Source organism: Pleurodeles waltl, chromosome 10 (genome assembly GCF_031143425.1).
Source record: "Pleurodeles waltl isolate 20211129_DDA chromosome 10, aPleWal1.hap1.20221129, whole genome shotgun sequence".
Lineage (NCBI taxonomy): Eukaryota > Metazoa > Chordata > Amphibia > Caudata > Salamandridae > Pleurodeles > Pleurodeles waltl.
The window spans coordinates 802,807,240-802,826,336 of NC_090449.1; the positions used below are offsets into that span (position 1 = coordinate 802,807,240).

Here is a 19,097-nt window from a genome sequence, read left to right on the forward strand (position 1 = left end):
TTGTTGTTCACACATTATGCATGCTTGTTTTCTAGTGAGTAGTCAAACCAAACTCTGGACCTACGATGAGGTGTGTGGAATCCTTCCACAATTTTAGGTCTGGCATTAACAACACTTTCACCAATGATGGATACATGGTTACTTTATACAGATTCTGACTGTTCTCACTACAGTTAGTATTTGTGCTGGCATACCACACTTGAGCAGATGGTGATTAGTTCCCCTCATCTTCATTGTTCAAACCCATACAGGATCACCACGCACAATAGGTACTTCCAGGAATCTTGCTTTGTCCTGATGATGACCCGTATTAATAACTGCATGGGGTCAAAATATCAACAATTTACTAGTGGACTGTTTTTTTAGTTTGATTTGGAACCCAATACTCTGACACAGTGTTGTTGAACAAGTAATATATGTCAGTCACCATTTGTGTACATACATTTTTGTATAGCACATGTGCACTTTAAATTCATCTATTTCACTTTCACTGAGCTATGTAATTTTGTGAGCGCCACATTACTGTAAAGTGTATTAAAACGAGAAATTTAACCATACCCTTTTCTTTTCTTTTTTTCTGTTAAAAGAAAGAAAAAGTGAATACGATTGGTTTGATTCCTACCTAGACCAATCTATTGATGATTGCTTATGGTTACCGAGGAAGTTGAGGTTTACACTTCCCCCTTACGGACCACTGTTTTTTCTATTCGTTGTTCTACCCAGGTCCCTGGGTTACTAGGTTGCCCCTTTTTAATTTGAGCATTTCTCTTAATTACTGCATACAGAACAGTAGCCATACCAAAGTAGCTGCTGAAGGAAGTAGCTGGGAGAGGCAGGAGGGATCCTAGAGTGAAGGGTTTTCTTTAGGGGAAAGGCAGGGGTGAGTGGCCCATATACATAGACATCTGTTAATTTGATGTTGTTTAGCGTGAACCAGAGACATGGCTGTGTCAGAGCATAATACATGAGTGGGGACACTTCACACATACCCAGTTCATTTATTTCCCCGCAGAAAACACTAGCATTGCTATATCACAAAAGTCCAGATTTTTGAAAAAAATATTTGAGATAATTCTGCTATCCAGCGTTCATTCGGGAACATAACATATTAAACTAGAGAGGGATTTGCTGAGGATCATACAATTCAGTCAACTGTGTAAAGTGGGCTCTCCTGTTCCCATCACTAAAACCTTGCATACCCGAAAATAATCATAAGCTCATTTTCAAAAAAGGTTTTGACAAAGCAAATAGGTCTAGCAATGCAAATGTTAGGATTCATTTTAATTTCTCATTTTCTGACACAGAGTTGGGGTGTTTCATTATGTCCATATTTCTAAGTGAGTGACTGTAATACTTTCATTTTATTTGTCCAAACAAGGAGATCACACAAGTGGTTTACTTTGAATAATCACTGAAAAGGAAATGCCTGCCTTTTTACATTTGTATAGGAGAGATGTATTCTTCAAGCGATATATACTTTAACATAACAGGGAAAGCCTAACCAAATAGTTTCTATGTAATAACCCGCCACCAACCGATTACCAGCCCACTCTGCTGGTTGGAGGTGCTAGTTTGGCCATTGTGAATAGTGCACCTGCACAAAGGTTAACACAGCAGAAAATTAACAGTGTCTGTTAATGGAAAGGTCATGAACCCCCTAGATCCTGTTGAAGAGGAGGTGGGTGTTATGGTAGATGGAGTTAGATTACACAAGTAAATTTGCATTTAAAGGGCTCAAGGTCTGACGCATGCATCAGTTAAGTGATAAGGTGTAACCATAATTGTATCTTTCATGTTTATTCTCTCAATTTTGCCTTCCTATGTCATCCTTTCAGTCTAACCTATTTCAGTTTGGAGTTAGTCATGCCAGAATTTTACTATTTGTATACCAGGATCCAGGTTTGTGTTACTTTGCGCCCGATAATCATTACATGGGTGGAGCATGGACAATCCCACACGTTCATCCATCTATTTTGGCACAAACCCAGATTAACAAAGACTTGTAAATATGGGTTTGTGCCAAAATGATGCACTTACCCGACAGAGGAGAGGTGTAACAGAAAAAATATTTATTTCTCAATGTGACTTCCTCTTTCCATGTGTGCTGCATTGTGAAAGAGGAATATGCCTCTGAGCGCTGTATTTGTGCAGGAAAGTGTCCCTTCTCTCACAATAACAATCCTGCCTATCATGCAGGAACCCTCGCACTATGGGGGGAGGATGCCTACTTTGGTGCTAGGCAGTAAACCGTGTGCTTGCGCAAGGAGAGGGCAATAATGCTCCATATCTTTGTAAATGTGGAATATTTCTGCTCTCTCTAATTCAATGCAGCTCATCAAGTTCCATAGCTGCGCAGCGTTGCATGAAATAATAGCAAATGTAGCCCCAGGTGTTCCCAACGTCTGGTATAAAACTGGCTTTGGATGCCCTTATCCAAAATCAGTCACCTCCGTTCAGTTCCACTGTGCATTTTGATTCATCATTCCCTACAGGTTATAATACTTTCAAAATTCTGTATTGATGGTGGAGTCTTTATGGTCTCGACAGCATAATATATTTAGGCATTTAATATCTATTCAGGATATTTCTACTTTTCTGAAACATTTTAACGATTGCCTTCTCGTGGTCATTCTTAAATCGTGTTGATTTACAATTCCTGCTTTAATTTCCGACAAGAAATCTTTACGACGGGTGTACTTTGAAATTTTTATCAAGAAAATGTTATTTTTGGAAAGAAAAATTAAGGAAAACGTTGGATCTGCGTCTGGTCACTGAAGCATCGACGGGAATATGTTTTTGTTGTCTGTAAAGTGAAAGGCTAAAAGTAATAATAATAGAATGTAAACAATATATATTTATTACAGTTAATTAAAATAGTTTCTTCTGATACCTTTGAAAAATTTAAGACAGCAGGGTTTTTTTCACTACGTTCAGAAAAAGTGCAGATGGGTGCTTATAAGTGCATAAATCGTAAAACAGAAAGGCTACAAGTAAGCTGGCCATCGGCTAGTAAGGAATACCAGTCCTTTTGCTGCGTTAGGATAATCACTTGGCTCCACATGAATCCACAATCTTGTCTGTAATATCACCTGTTGTGGGTAACGGCATCCTTAATACAGTAGATGTAACCCCCATCCCCCAAATAATATATTTGGTTTCTGTGTCCAATTGGAAGATCTTTCTTTGGTTGTTACCAGCAGGGCTTCTGCCGCATTGCCTAAAATGTCCACTCTGTTACAGAGACATCCCCCTCCCAGATATTCATAGAGTGATTTATGCCATTCTTCTTTAGTTGCTTACTCTATTGTTAGAAAAGCTGCATCTTAATGTAGTCAAACATTATTAATATTTTTCACCCTGAGTTGAACTAAAGGCTTAGAATCATCATTTAATTATAGGAATCATCTTGTGTCTTGGCAACTACTTTTGTATTATAATGTTGTCAACAAAAAGTAGAAGGCATACCCTTTGAGTAGCCATCCCCAAACTGATTTGGAGGGAATCGACTCTGACTGGGCAGTCAGATTCACAACAACATTGACAAAGTCAGTTGTTCTAACTTTAACGTACTCAAAGATGCAAAGAGATATGCTACGTGGATTTGTTTGCGTATTAAAGCCAGACATGCTGGCTTTGTCAGAGCTTGTTTTGTGATTGAAGGGTGAAAATCATATAAAACAAGAAGTCTATCAAAACAGCCTCGTAGTCTGGAAGTAGGCTGACATCAGCTTTGCAGTCGAAGTTGTGGCAGCTTTTGAAGAGCAGTCTCTGTGCAATCTACTGCTCTGCCTCCAATATTTTCTGTTTTGCAAAAGAGCTTGAAACACTGTGTTAGTAATTCATCCAGGAAAATGACATTTGTTAGAGAAACAAGTTGGGGCAATTGTGCAAGTTTATTATTTGTTATGGCTGATCGTACTTTGATGTTTTCTATTTTGATATTGTTTGACCGTGCTACTGTAAAGGGATGAGGTAAATGTGAGAAAATTAGGCAAAGAGGAGTAAAGTGAAAAAACGTAGGACAAAAAGTGGAAATTACAGTAAATTAAAAAAACAAACATAGGAAACACTGTGGTACGATAAGAGAGGAGAGGAATCAGGAAAAGAGGAGAACAGTGAAAAGAGGAAAGGGACAGAAAAATAATTTAAGAAAGAACTTGACATACGTAGAAGGTACATATGAGAAAGTTATAAAATCACATAAAAGTATTTGCATTTGGTACCATCTTTACCCAGGCTAAAGAATAAAATATTTCCAAACCTTGCTGTGACTCTGACAGGAATGAAAACAGACTATATATCTCCTGAAGCATGACATATCTTGCAATTATTTGACAAATGGCACAAGGATAATAGAGGATACTCGATAGGGTTGAAGGCATGGCTTTTAATAAGCCAATATTTATTGCTATTTACCATTGTGGGGTTCATGAACTCTTCTAAATAAGTCTTGCACAGTCTTCTGTCCCAATCATCGGTGATGTGTCCACCATACATGATCTCACCAAACAGGTAACGCAAATCCTCCCAAGGAACCTACAGACAAGACAAGGAGGCAATCAAATATTTAGTCATCACAGCCCATCAATGTATATTTGGTCACATGTCCTTGTTTTACACAACTGACCACAATAGGCTCCTTGCCACGTTTCATTTCCACTGGATACTGGCAAAATACATTTTTGTTCTCTTCATATATGCACACTACCAAACTCCCCAGCGCTTACCTGAACCATCAAGCTGTTTGACCTCTTTTGATGAAAAGATCCACAGCAAAGCCTAGCTGCAGTGACATCCATTGTGTCTAGTGAGCAAACATGTCACACAAACAGAACCCACAAAGCACAGTGGCCTTTGTAATACTATAGGATATACTAGGCTCAGCTCCCCTGATAAGACGGTGAAGTGTCACCAGCCCCCCAGGCAGCAGCAGCTGCTAAACTTTTACAATAAAATGATAATAAAATATGTTTATCATCGCTTTATTGTAAAAGGGGCGGCACTGCGGGCTGTGACAAGCACTGAGGGGGAGCGAACAGCACTCCCCCTCAGTCCGTATGTATGTTTTGTCAGGTGTCTCGGGCTGGCGAAACACATGCGCACTAGGCTCTCTCCAACCCAGCACTGCGTTCCCCGGTTGGAGACAGCAGGCAGATGCTCCCAGTCTGTCTTGCAGCACCCTGGCTGGGCGCTCCGACCAATCCGATCGTTATCCCTTAATGGTAACATATCTGTACCTTTATGGGTTAACTTGAACACACATTATTTGCTGATTTCTCTCTTAAGGAAACCATTCTCATGGCTAATTGGCATGCTTTACACAAATATCATATGTTAAAGTATACACATTTTGTTGTTCGTAAATACCTCATTCACAAATACTCCCCCCTAATATGTTTCTTTTCTTTTATAATCGGCGGAAAATAAATAGCTAAAAAACACCGAGAAGTCTTTTGTGGGAAGGACTGGAAAGAGAGGGGTTTTTCTAGGATCAATCAAAAGATCCTATATAATACCTTTTGAGACACTGAATACCTCATGCGCATATCCTAACAAATATTTTAATAATGACATGCTATTGCATGCCTCCCTTTCAACTGTAATATCAGGGTCTTCAAATGCACTTCCACATAATGATATTCCATCAATAAATGTTCACAGTTTGATTTGAAATAGTAATGTACCAAGAGCCGCCGTTATTTATAGATCAATTATCAGAATTAATCCCTAGGTGAATTCTTGTGGGAACATGACATTCAGCACGTGTTTTAATGTGCAGCATTGGAACAAACAGCTGAAATTACACAACATTGTTTTTCCTTTATAATATACAACTTCTTACACCTGTTCATATTTGTTGGTTTGATATTTCTGTTCCTAAACTATGCTAGCCTTGTAAAAGTGAAGACGGTTGTTTCTTCAAGTGTTACGTTATTGTAAATTTGTGACTTAATTCTGGAAAATAATCTGGTATAAATGTCCTGACATTTTCCACTGTCATGTTCTGTCTTTTGATTATATATGTTTCTGGGTTCATGTTCACCCTCTTGTTGTAACTTTACTTACAATGTTATATTAGTATATCTTTTTATTGCCATTGCTATTTAAGCAAATAACTTATTAGAAGGGATTCTCTAAATTATGCTTTTAGCTTAGGTGCAACCATATATGTGACAACCATAGACATGAAAGTGTTTCTGCTTTGGACACTAATAGTAAAATTAGAAATTATTTGTTTTGATGTATACATCTAACTGCACATTCCTAACCTTGTTAATATTCCCCAGGTGTCAGACTCGATTGGGAAACTCAAAAGCAGCACTCAATACACTACAATCACATTGGGGGAGTTACCCCGACCGCTCCTCTGCCCCTTTATTTAACACCTTAGCTGCACCCAGACATTTCGGGGTTGTGCTGTGTATCTTACATATGTAGGGACCAAAAGGCTCCCTGCATCCTTCCCCACTTTAGTTAGGACCTTGATTGTATCTGGGTAATCCCAGACACTCCATTTAAGACAACAAATATAATCTTGCAGGGATTGGTAATGGGTTGGGTTCCCTCTCAAATGTTTGTTTCTGTACCATGGTTAGACTGCTCTCATTTAGGCTCCTCTCTCCTACCAGTGTTCTGGATTCATCTTTTCCAGTCCTGGGTCCACCCACTCAATCAACGGGAGCTGTGGGTTCTTCCCCCCAGCACCGGTGGAGTACTCTGTGACCTTGAGTCACTAGCCCTTTTGGAACATTTAGGCCCTCATTACGAGTTTGGTGGTCTTCGGGCACGGCAGCCATAGAAAATACCACCACCATCCCACCAGTGTTGGCGGCACAGTAACTGCCATATTACAAGTTACAAACACCAAGCCTATGAAGCACAGCCAGAAATCCAACACTGCCAGTGACACCAACGGCGCAAGAGCGACTGTCCACCCGCTGGGCCCACCACGTTGACACCATACCGGCCACCATATTTTAAGTCAGATTTCAGTACGGCGGAACATGCACGGTGGGAAACCATTGGCGGTGCGCACCACGGTGGGCTAGAAAATCAACACCAATAGAAGGAAACACCAGATTGGATAGTTTAAATACCCCACACCTGAAACACATACACACACTACACACACTTGTTCACTGCACCATAAAACACCCCCCCTCAAACCTTTGCAAATACTACCACGACCCAGAGATACACGACCCACAAACCACTGCACATTGGCCATTGAATTCACATGGAGCAACGCACCCCCACAACGTCACGCCACAAGCACCCCACTTCACCGACAATGAGTTGTGGGCCATGGTGAACGAGATCGTCAGAGTAGAGCCATAACTGATGGGAGCACAAGTCCAGCAAACATCAATGGCCAGGAGGATCGTCGACAGGGTGAACGCAGTCGGCAGCTACCCATGCACAAGGGAGGACATCAGAAAGTGGTGGAATGACCTCAGAAGCAAGGTCCATTCCATGGCATCCAGGCACAACATCACCCTCAACAAGACTGGTGGTAAACTCCCACCTACTCCCCTTGACTTGACAACCTGGGAGTAGAAGATCTTGGACATCATGCATCCGGAGGGCCTGACTGGAATCATTGGAGGGATGGATACTGGTAAGGAACCTACTCCCCCCGAGCACTAACCACTCCAGTCCTGCATGTCTCCCCTCTCCCACACACCCACCCCTCTCAATGCATGCTAAACTTTCACTTTCTCCTCAACTACCAATCCATCACTAGGCATGCCGATCCGAGTCACACTCACACCTCACAATGGTGCACCTGCATGGACAATCATCCCACAGACCACCCAGACTGCTGGCCAACACCACCTCACTACTTATACCAATTACAGCAATGTCAAACAACAAGCCCACAACTACAGTTGATATGACAAGCATGGCCCAAAGGCCATTCACCATGCAGTGTCAGCATTGCTGCAAATGGCATTGCCATCCTTGGGTAACAATTCCACCCACTGCAAGCAGCACACCATGACACTACAATGACATTTCAACGTACTAACTCTCACCCTTTCCATCCACAGCTAACCCTGCTACTGCCATCCAGCAGATGACGCCAGGGTCAGACAGCCCTCCCCAGGATGAAGGCTCCAGTGGATGTCTGGAGGACGACAAATTGGCTGGGCCATCTGGGGCAACTGGCCAGTCCACCACCAGAAGCCCCAACCTAGGCACCTTGGACTAATTCTCCCGTGTGATTACAAAACCACAGCTAGCCCCTCCTCCCCAAACCTGCGCCTCAGGGACCACTCAATTAGAGGTGTGCCCCACAGTACAGGGGCCTTAGTCAAGGGCTCCCACCCCAGACAATGAGGCCTTGGTGTTACTGGGAGTGGGCACACTGTGCCAGGGGCACAGGCACAGGGGGCCAGGTCTAGTGGGAGGGGATCTGTGGTCCAAGGGAGGGGGCAGCAACAACATCAGACTGGCCAGGAGCCCCTCACCCAAGTTCTGGGTACATACCACCAAACCCAGGACACAATGGCCCAGATTCTCACTACCCTGCAGGAGTCCCAGAGGCTACATAGGGAGAACCATCAGGAGGCCATGCAGCAGTGGCAGACCCACAATGCCACCATGGCCTCCATAGCAGGGGTACTAACAGAACTTACCGCCATTCTGCGTCAGTCCACCTCCCACCAGCAGGCCGCTTCCATTAGCCAGATCATATCTGAGCCCTTCACTTCTGCCTCAATCAGTGGAATGGAGGCCCTGCCACAGGACACGCAGAACACCAGCACCCCTTCCCCTGTAGCTGAGGAGCTCCCACACAAGCGAGGACGTCCAACCAGACATCCATCCTCCACTGATGGCAAGACCAAGACCTCCGCCAGGAAGTGAGCCATTACAGAAAATACCACCTTGTGTGTTACAGTGACACCCTGTTGACTGTCCAATGTCATTACTCCTTTTTCACATGGCCTTCGTACTGGACAACAACTCCCCACAGGTGGGCTAAGTACTCTGATGATCCCACTCGCCATGACCCCACTCATCAGCCCTTGCACTTGTATTACATAAATAAACACCTTTGAGCACAGTTTCTGTTTACGTCTTTATCTACCATGAGTAAAAAATATACAGCCATGACATAAGTAACAGGTAGACCACTGACATACCTATTCATGTGACAGTGCCAGAAGGGGGAGCAATCATTTACAAGTTCTGTAATACAGTTAACAGCACCACAGCTAAAGTATTGGGTTTGCCCTATTCCCACATTGAATACACAACCCTGGTAGCAGCCCTGCACACGGCACACATTGCTACTGGTTACATAGCATGGCTTTGACACATACCTGTATGTCAGTGGAAGTATTGTTGTATCAGCTCTGCTCTGGAATCAGCTGCATCTTCCTCATCACTCCCCATGTCCCCTTCATCAGCCACTGGAACAGCTGCACCCTTCTCAGCATCCAGTAATGGGATGTGACGTCTGAGAGCCAAATTGTGTAACATGCAGCACGCTACAATGATCTGGCAAACTTTCGCTGGTCTGTACAGTAGGGCCCCTCTAGTAAGGTGCAGGCACCTGAATCTGGCTTTCAGCACTCCAAAGGTACGTTCGATTACCCTTCGGGTCCTACCATGGGCTTCATTGAAACTGTTTTCTGCTGCTGTAGTTGGATGCCTGAGAGGTGTCAGTAGCCATGGCACGTTGGGAGAACCAGAGTCACCTGTGTGCACAGAGGTACTAGACATATTGAATACTGTAGGTAAATCTGGAAGGTGGTGTAGAGTGTACAGAATACAGAGGCACACATATGATGCTTTACAGACCGATGAGCCAGGCACGATCCCTCTGCAGTGGTGCCATCAGGTGTGGGATGCTGCTGTTCCACAGTATGTAGGCATCACGCACTGACCCTGGGAACCGGGCAGTCACTTGACATACCATCTGAACATTGGTTGAGTAGAAGTTTTAACAGTTCCTAAACATCTGTTCACTCCTCCTGGGTGGCACCAGGGCAATGTGGGTCCCATCAATAGCCCCAATCACATGTGGCATATGTGCTACAGCGTAGAAGGCTACTTTCACAGTGGGCATATCGTCACATTGGGGGAACCTGATATAGCTGCCAATATGTTTCAGCAGGGCATATAGGACGTTCTTCAAAACGTTACTGAACATGTTCTGGGACATTCCGGAAGCCCAGCCCACTGTTATTTGGAAGGACCCTGAGGCAAGGAAGTGGAGGACTGCCAACACCTGTAATGTGGGTGTGATGGCATTGGGGTGACAAATACCAGGCCACAGAACCAGTTCCAACAGCCTCACAAGCTCCATGATGGTCTGACTGTTTAGCCGATAGCACTGGATGATGTGCTTCTCTTCAAGGGTGGCAAGATCGACCAGGGGCCTGTAGACAGGACCATTCCTCACCATCATTCTTCCACCGTCCCTGGGAATAGGAGGGAGTGTCAATCATTATGTGCAGAATGGACTGTGTGGATGCAGTGGAGCTGTGCATAGGTCACTATTAAACATCAATGACCCACCTCACGAATCCCCCTCTGTACACATTGTAGAAGTAAAATGGCAGGCACCTATCCCGCTTGCACAGGACAGATGGAAGTGAGCCAATCCCGCCGGCGTAAGAGGTCATGGCGGTAGGCAGTCGCTACCGCCATGCAACTCCTCATTGGTTAACATGGTTGCCTATGGGAGACATGAGCCAATGACGAACACCGCCAGCAGTGACGGGGATGTCCATGGTGGCCATGACCGCCATATCATGTGCTCATGTTCACTTGACTCCTGGCACTCATGCTGAGAAGACCTCCACTGCATGTGCTGCTGTGTTCTGCCACTGGCAGCGAACATGCCATGTGCTGCAGGGGATAGGGTCCCAGCCTTCTCCCAGGAAGAACTTGAGAAGCTTGTGGAGGGTGTCCTACCCCTGTATGTCCAGTTCTATGGGGCACCAGGGCAGCAGGTGAGTGCGCTATGATTGTACTGTCTGTGACTGGTACGAATGTGAATGGGGACCTTGGGACGAGGATGAGTGACTTGTGGAAGGACGTGGCTGAGGGCTGAGCGGATGCCTGGAAGGTTGAAATGTGCGTATGTACGGGGGATGTGTTGTGTCCAATACAGTCCCTAAGATGCCACGCTACATGTCTGTCTCCTATTCTCCGTGTTATCCATGCAGCTGAGCACCCATCAGAAGAAGGGGATCTGGCGTGCCAATGCCAAGCAAGTGAGGACCCTGGGGTGTCCATGCCCAGCGGAGCACCCACAGCAGGAAGCGGTGGGAGGATTGAGATGCTGGGCGAGGGAGACCGGTGAGGCCCAACTGGGGACGTCCTCCCAACGAGGGAAGGGTGCCCGTCGGACCCTGACCCCCCTTATGGCCTGCATTTTGTCGGTGGCGTACCCTGAGGTAGATGGGCGCTTGAGGGCAGCACAGCAGCACCAAGGAGATGACTTCACTTTCGTACTTGGGTGGTGTGGTGAGTGATAGGTGCAGCCTGTGCAGTGTGTGAAGGCTGTGGAATATGTGCTAGGTAGCTACTGTTGGACTAGGCTTGGGACACATAGAGGCCAGATGTACTACATGCATGTGTTCATATGCCATGCAGGATGTGAGTTGAGGTTAACTTAACTGCTAAGTGGCATCAATGACAGGGCAACTATGTAGTACATGAGCAGGGTCTTAGATGTGGACAAGGTTCCTGCTTCTGGAGTTCACACACATTGTACTCCCAACTATCCAATCAGTGTTGCTGGGGGCCATATCCCTATCTGCTGGCATGTGGTGTATGTGTAATCTGCAAAGTCTGAGGTTTCACATCATACGGCTATATGTGCTTGGGTTATGTGGCTGTGCAAGTATGCCTCCAAACGCCCATAGAGTATTAAGCATGGGTCTAGTGATCGTATAGAGCCATGAGTCAATGGGCCAATGGGCTGGATCAGGCATGTGTTGAGGGTATGGATTTCATCCCGTGCAGGTTAGACTGTGTGTCAGCATGAGTGAAACTCATGTGCATGACTGAGGTGGCACGCATGGGCTGTCATTGCAGTGGCATGTGTGTGTGAAGGCATGGCATGTAATGACATGGCATTAGAGTATGTTGTAGTGACTTGTGTGTGGCTGTTCGCTCCCTGTTTCTCTTTCTCCCATCCTGTCTCTCACTGTCCACCCTTCCGCCCTCTCCTCCTCTGTCTTTGTGTGCATCAGCATCATCTGGCAAAGGAGAAGGGGCACCGGTGAGTGTGGAAGCTGCATCCCACAGGACCCAGGAGGCTGATACCAGCAGAGCCGAGGGGGACCAGTGGGACGGAGGGCGAGTGGCGCACCACGGGGGAGACAGGAACATCTACACTGTCATCTGATTCTTCCTCAGATGGAAATTCCCCGGTGGTGGCAGAACCTTCAGGCCGTATGCCTGCACCATCCTTGTCCGCCACCCCATTACCAGCACCACCCTCCCTGTAGCTTCCCACCCAGTTGCCCGTGCCCGTGCCCGCTCACCCAGGAGGGTGGGCATCTCCTTTGCCCCAGGCACCTCTGCTGCCCTCAATGAGAAGGCTATTGACCTCCTGAGGTCCATCTCTGTTTGGCAGACATTCATCGTGAATGCCACCCAGGGACTGGCATCCCAGACCCAACAGTCAAATGCGTTCCTGAAGGCATTCACGGTGCTCTGTCTGCCCTTCAGAGATCGCTTCAGGCTCTGGCCTCCTCAATGATGGCAGCCAGTGTACTGTCTTTTTCCGTCCCTCCTCCAACTACCTGTTCCCACTCCCACATCCCTCTCCCATTTCCCATCCAAAGCACACTTTCATAACAGCATGAATCCCCTCCAACAGACCAAGAGCCCAAGGACTATCACATGCACCACAACGCAACCACCGCCATGCACACACCCACCATTCAGATGCACACACAACATCCACTACCTACCCCAAATTCCCCACCTGCTCCCCCCTCACAGTCACATCGCCATTCACACATGCAGACACCACATCATCAGTCCCAGGTTCAGCCACATGGTCCATCACTGCCACTTTCACCACAACAGCAGACACACATACATGGACCCCATACACCACATCACATCCGCACGCCCCACAACAGTCAACACAGCCACATGCAGAACATCCACCCTATCTGCACACACCACCCCAACATTTACTGACACATCCACCTGCCATCTCCGTGTCTCCTCCACTCCTCCTCCAAGTACACCTTTATGCCCACACTCATCCACCCAGCCCACACATATACACCCACGCACCAGCACCCAAACCACATCCGCGTACACACCTGTCAACCATCCGCTGTCCCTGAACTCCCAAACGCCTTACCCATGACCCACCCGCTGCCCCTAAAAAAAGATTCCTGCATGAGTTTTCCCTGTTCCCTTCCCCTGGTCCAGTCCCTGCCCCCCCCCAAATATCCTGCTACCCTTCCGAGACCCCTGCCTTCCACCTCCCTGTCCTCCCATGGGCTGAGCCATGCCCCACAGACAGATGTCTGCAGTGCTTCCATAACAGGCACACCTGCCCCTCACAGCTCCAGCCCTGGTAACACTCCATCTGGCCTCCACCGCCGTCCCACCAAAGAAGTCAAGAAAGAGAGGCAAGGCTAAGGTGCCCCCCGAAAGCAGGACAGTAAGGAGGGAGAAACCTAAAAAGAAGAGGAGGGACCCCCCCCTTTACAAACCCTGATCAGCCACCCCAGCCCCCATCCCTGAGGTGCCTGCATGCCCCATTGATGTCCCTGCCCTGTGGAGGTCTGCACATTGCAGTCAGGAGTCAAGTTGGGCAGTCCTCACATGCCCAGCATGCCCAGGACATTTGGACAATGATGCACTGGCCCTTGGGGCCTTTTGTAAATAGGTGTTATGATGGCATATTTGATATTTCTAATAATATTTCTCTACAATGGCACTGTTGGTGTTGATGCTACATAGCTTGTCCTGTCTTTCCTTGCACATGTGTGTATGGTGACTGTGCGTGTGTGTGTGTACTAATCGCCTTCCCTCCAGTGTGTGCTAGGCTGGGGTACTTACAGCTGGTGTCTATGTCGGTGTCGCTGGTCCTGGATGTCAATGGCCAGCAGGAGCATTGGAAAGACTTGCAATTCACGTGCCATGACGCCTACGGATGTGCCTGTGTTCCAGAAGGTGGGTGCTTCCTTTTATGCTGTTCGTTTCTGCCATGGTTTTCGCAGTGGTTAGACCGCCCCAGAAGTCCTGGCGTTGTGTAACCTCGTAATACGTTGGGTGGAAACTGTGTGACCGCCAGCCTGAAGAGGCCTTCCGCCAGCAACAGCGGTTCATCCACAATGGCGGTCTGGACGGAAACTTGACTTTGTTCTGCAGGTGCCTTCCCAGTACTCGTAATATGGCAGTCTATGCAGCCAGGCCTGCGGTGGTGCAACCGCCATCACCACCGCAGTGGTCCACTGATCGCCAAACTCAAAATGAGGGCCTTAGTGTCTATTCTACATCCTCTTTGCTAATCTCGGCTAGCAATATCCTCTCAAGCCTTGAAATGCTCCTCGTTATCCTCTGTCCTTCTCAGCAGCAGATATCATTGGGCTTTTTATTCTTTCTACTGTCCATGGCCTATACTAATGATGTCAAGAATTCCACGCAAGGTGTCACTTTCTAAACAGCAACTGGTCCTCCACCTGAAGGTGGGGAACCCGAGCTGCTGGGTTTTGCTCGCTCAGCCATTGGGGTCCTTCTGCTACTGAGGTGTCTTTGCGACATTCAGAGGCATGGGTTGAAAGGTAGGCCCAGCCAGGTGGATGTCACATGCTTGTATCCTGTTCCATAGGTGAGTGCTGTGGGGCAGATTGCGATAGTCCCTCAAAAATGATGTAAGCACAATTCTAGGTCATCTCCTTGGTCCATGCTAATAAAGAGTGCTTTATTCAGTGTCCTCATAAATTGTTCTTCCTCCCCATTAGCTTTTGGCCACTGCAGTATTATGTTCCTGTGCTTGATTCCACGGTGGTCTAAATATTCATTGAAGTTGGTTAATTGGAACAGGTGTCCATTGTCTGTTCTTTTCTCCAGCACCAACCCAAACATGGCAAATGGGTAACCAACAAAGGACATACCTTTTGACATGATAGGAATGATGTCTGTTCACGTACTGGAAACTTGGAATGCCCATCCACCATTACTATTGTCAGATGGTCATTCAGTAAACTGCCAAACCCTTTGCTGATCTTGGTCCAGGTGTTCTGCATGTTTCTTTCCTCAATAATGGTTTCTGAACAAATTGCGCCTTATGTCACCTGTCAAGCGTGGCATTCTTGGACCATATCTTCTACTCCATCCATCCCCAGAAACAACAATATTTATCTCACCCAAGACTGTCTTTGCGACTCCTTTGGATCCTTGATGTGTGAGCTTGATGACTCGCTTCTAAAACAGCTGTGGTACAACAATGAGTTGTCTACTTTGGAGAAGGCCTTCTGCTGTTGCACTGAGCTCATCTCTCACTCTCCAAAACTATGTCCTCATCACGCAGTGTGTCTGTCCCCACCTCTTGAAGTCTCTGAGAAAGTGCTTCCAGCTGTGGTACTACATTGCCTCCAGGGCCTTCTTTATTCACCCACCTTCTTGTGCAGCAGACTTGCTCTATTCCAGTTTCATTGCTTTTGGGCATGCTTCTTGCATGGACTAGCAATTGAGGTCTTCGTTCTCAGCATTCCACTTAGTTACTTTCCTGCTCCTTGGTTGAAGATGCCTTGACAAATAGTTTGCTGGTTGCCATGTCCTGGTTTGTCATGAAAATGTATTTCTGAAGCTGGGTTGCCCATCTCTCTATTCGGCTGCACAGGGCAACCCCCAAGTCTCAGGCTCTACGGACCCCATCCCCCCGGGCATTATATAAGGGGAGGGGGCCAGCGAGGTCCCGTCCCCCAGCCTATTATGACCCCGGGGTCCCGTGGGCTGCTAGGGCCTCGTAAATGAGGCCCTTAGTAGGTACAGCAGTCCTCCCAAAACTCCCTATGTGGACTCTTGCCTCCCAGTGGGGAGGCCTGGGGCCTACCTCATTTAAAGGTGGGTGCCCCAGTGCCCACCCAGGGTACCCACCATGTACATGGGGGCTACGAGGAGGGCCCTAGAAGCCCCAGCTGTCTCCCTGCATGGTGCAGGAGGCAGCATTGCTCCCACCCGAAGGAAACAGCTATTTATACTGCTCCCTCCGGGTGGGAGCAATATTGTTTTCAGTTTCCCCAGTGCAGGCAGGGAAACAGAATACAAGTCTACTCCTAGCTGGTGGGAGCATTTTTTAAACTCCCACTCGTTTGGAGCAGACTTTGCGTTTGCTTCAATTTGGTAGGAGATTTAGAAATGCTCCAGCCAGGTGGGAGCTAACATAGGTTTCCCTGCCTGCGCCAGCGCGAGAAGGGAAACCACTGTGTCCCGGAGGTGGGCTAACTGGGGGATGGGTCCCTGGGACTATTAAAGGCTCAATAAAGACATCAATCATGTTTTGATGATTTCCAAAGGACCATTCAAGGGACTGTGTGAATTCCATACTTGAATTAATATGCAGTCCATTGATATCCAATTTACTATGTCTTATGATGAACAAAAGATTGCCTTCTCAAAGTCCTGGCTCAAGATGGTAAACTATACGCTTCATTGTTTAGGAAGCCTGCTGAAAAAAACTCACTTCTTCAATATAAAAGCATCATCCTAGAAATCTGAAAGACAATTTACCCTTTGGGCTATTGCTTGGGATCATATGGAATTGAACAAAAAAATGATTACTTTAAACAATCTAAACGTTTGATATCCAAATTGCTAGTAAGAGTCTATCCTAAAATACTTGTCAAGCAGGCCTGTAAAAAGGCTTGGTACAATCCATGAGAGGAATTTTTGGTGCCCCATATTCATATGAGGGATGAGTATGTTAACTATCTAATTTGTGTTAATACTTTTAGTACAGCCAGTAATGATGTTAAGGATATTGTCCATAAACATTGGGATCTAATAAAAACCCTAATGCCTCGATCAGAGAAACCAATCTTTTCATTCAAGAGATGGTCTAACATTAAAGACTAAGGCGGTCATTCTGACCGCGGTGGGCAGCGGTAGCCGCCCGCCATGCGGTCACCGCCATTTGCAGCGCCGCCATGGAGATTCAGCCCAGACAGGGGAAATCCGGCGGGAAACCGCCGGATCCCCTTTTCTGACCGCGGCTTTACCGCCGCGGTCAGAATGGGCAGGGAAGTGGAATGACCCCCTAAGGCCCCTATTTATACTTTTTTAGGACCGCATTTGCGTCGTTTTGTGACGCAAAAGCAGCGCAAACTTACAAAATACAATTGTATTTTGTAAGTTTGCGCCGATTTTGCGTCAAAAAATGACGCAAATGCGGTGCTAAAAAAGTATAAATAGGGGCCTAAGTGCCTCATTTACTATGTCTTGGCACAGGGCAGTGCCGCAAGCCTTTTTGCTGCACCGCTCTGCGTCAAAACAAAAGGGCAGAAATGTGCAGTATCTATAACATACAGCGCATTCCTGTCCTTGTTCCTTGTGCTGGAGCACAAATTGATGCCTAGCGCTAACACAGGCAGGTGCCTGTAGTGCAGGGATGATTGTTTATGTGAGGAAGGGACACCTTCCTGCACATAAACAGTCATTCATGGCCTTTTCCTCTTTCTATGTGTGCTACAGAATGAACACATAGAAAGAGGAAAAACAAGGAAAAATAATGGTATTTCTCCCCATTGTGCCACTTTAACGCCACCCATGAGGTGATGTAGGAATCTCACAAATTCCTAGACTTGCAAAACTGGGAATGCATCAGATTCCATGGGTATTGCATGGTAACACCCACAGCAGCATCCAGAGCAGCACCCATGGAACGCCACTTTCACACAGTGTTTTGCGTGAAAGGGGTCCATAATTACAAGGCCATGAAAAACCATGCAAGGTGGCTTTGCGTGGCCTCTTAAATATGGGTCGGCACACTGAGTCACTGGAGCATCAATAAAAAATAATGCTCCAATGGGACAGTGGGCTTCTAGGACCTCGTAAATGAGGCCCTTAGTAGGTACGGCAGTCCTTCCAAAACTCCCTATGTGGACTCTTGCCTCCCAGTGGGGATTGCCCCGCCTAGTGGGGCATTTCAAGTGTGACAATTGTACAGGTTGTAAATAGTGTATGTATACCAAACAATTATTACTTTGTGACACTAAGACCTATATTTATACTTTTTTAGCGCTGCAGTTGAACTACTTTTTGACGCAAAAACGGCGCAAACTTGCAAAATACAATTGCATTTTATAAGTCTGCGCTGTTTTCGCATCAAAAAGCGGCGCAAATGCAGCACTAAAAAAGTATAAATATGGGCCTAAATTTGATGTGAGATCACTGACAAATTCTAATTCCAAATGTGGTTTACGCAATTTGATGTCCCTGTGATATGATTTATTTAGGGCACACAGCATAGAAAATCAAGAATGGAGTACTTCAACATTGTAGTCATATCAGGTGTAATGTTGCAGTAGCACCTTTGGTGTAGCACTACCAATTTTAACAACATTCTTCAGAGGATATTCGTTGGCAAGTGACTGAACTGGTACACCAGAGCCCAGAAGAAGAAATACAATGCAGACTCTGATGGAAAAGGAACTCAAATATATTGACCGCTTGGATTCCATATCAAAGGGACTAAACAACCTTGAGGATTGGAAACAGCATGCACTTTTTAAAAACAAAACCCTTTAATATTGTAAAGTATGCATATGTATATACATCTGTAATTGAGAAATAATGTTCTAACTATCAAGTCATGTTAGAAATGGCCCTTTCTGCAGGGTTATCCCCAAACATTTTGCCTTCTCCTATTTTTCTGACCTTCTTTTTGTTGGCTTTAGGACTCTGGGCACTTTACCACTGCTAATCAATGCTAAGGTGCATGTGCACTTTCCCCTATACTATGGTATGTTTGGGTTACACCTGTTTGGCATATTTAATTTACCTGTATGTACCGTGTAAAGTGGTATACCATATACCGAGGGCCTGTAAATTAAATGCTACTAGTGGGCCTGCAGCACTGATTGTGCCACCCAAATAAGTAGCCT

At 46.2% G+C, this 19,097-nt stretch overlaps 1 protein-coding gene across 1 annotated transcript in view; it reads right to left on the reverse strand.

The window, feature by feature from the left end:
- DNAH11 (dynein axonemal heavy chain 11) overlaps nt 1-19,097 on the reverse strand; it is a 2,866,633-nt gene that overhangs the window by 84,952 nt on the left and 2,762,584 nt on the right. Inside the window, exon 76 of the mRNA XM_069211469.1 lies at nt 4,417-4,536. Coding sequence (XP_069067570.1) covers nt 4,417-4,536 — 120 coding nt within the window. The remainder of the gene's footprint in view (nt 1-4,416; nt 4,537-19,097) is intronic.